The 524-nt window shown below is 46.4% G+C and overlaps 1 protein-coding gene across 1 annotated transcript in view; it reads left to right on the top strand.

Annotated features, from left to right (window-relative positions):
• LOC119592739 (thioredoxin domain-containing protein 11-like) overlaps positions 1 to 524 on the top strand; it is a gene marked incomplete at its 5' end in the record, with an annotated part of 15,463 nt that overhangs the window by 9,463 nt on the left and 5,476 nt on the right. Inside the window, 1 exon segment of the mRNA XM_037941675.1 lies at positions 245 to 473. Within this exon segment, the coding sequence (XP_037797603.1) occupies positions 245 to 473 (229 nt within the window).

The raw sequence follows: 524 nt of genomic DNA on the forward strand, positions 1-524 counted from the left end.
CTGTTAACAACAAGGTTTAAATTTAATGGAATTAAGTTGGCTCCAAAAACATAATTTTTTACGCAATAACAATAAAAGAATCAAAGCACAAGTACATTGCTGTGGCCGGTGTTTTCTATGGACTTTACCTCTTCTACCTCCTCCCATTCTCATCCCCATCCTATTTTATCATTTTATCTCTACCTGCTACATCACCTTCTCATCCTCCATCATCTTCCTGATCTTTATCTCCCTTCTCATCCAGGACTGGGCTGCCAGAGGAATCATACCCTTTCCTTTGCTGCTGTGGACTCCCTGCGTCACCGCCGGCTGGCTGAGCGGCTAGGCATTAACCTGACTTCGCCGGAGCCGCACAACACGGCCGTAGTCATCCTAGACACCCAGCGGGAGGCTCACTTCATCATGGATGCTCCGATCTCCAAAGCTGCGCTGGCTGCCTTTGTGCTCAACTATACCAGTGGCAGTTTGGACAGGTGAGAATGGAGCATTTGCATTTTTGATGTCTTAGAATTGTTCATATGCAT

This window comes from Penaeus monodon, chromosome 30, assembly GCF_015228065.2.
Source record: "Penaeus monodon isolate SGIC_2016 chromosome 30, NSTDA_Pmon_1, whole genome shotgun sequence".
NCBI lineage: Eukaryota > Metazoa > Arthropoda > Malacostraca > Decapoda > Penaeidae > Penaeus > Penaeus monodon.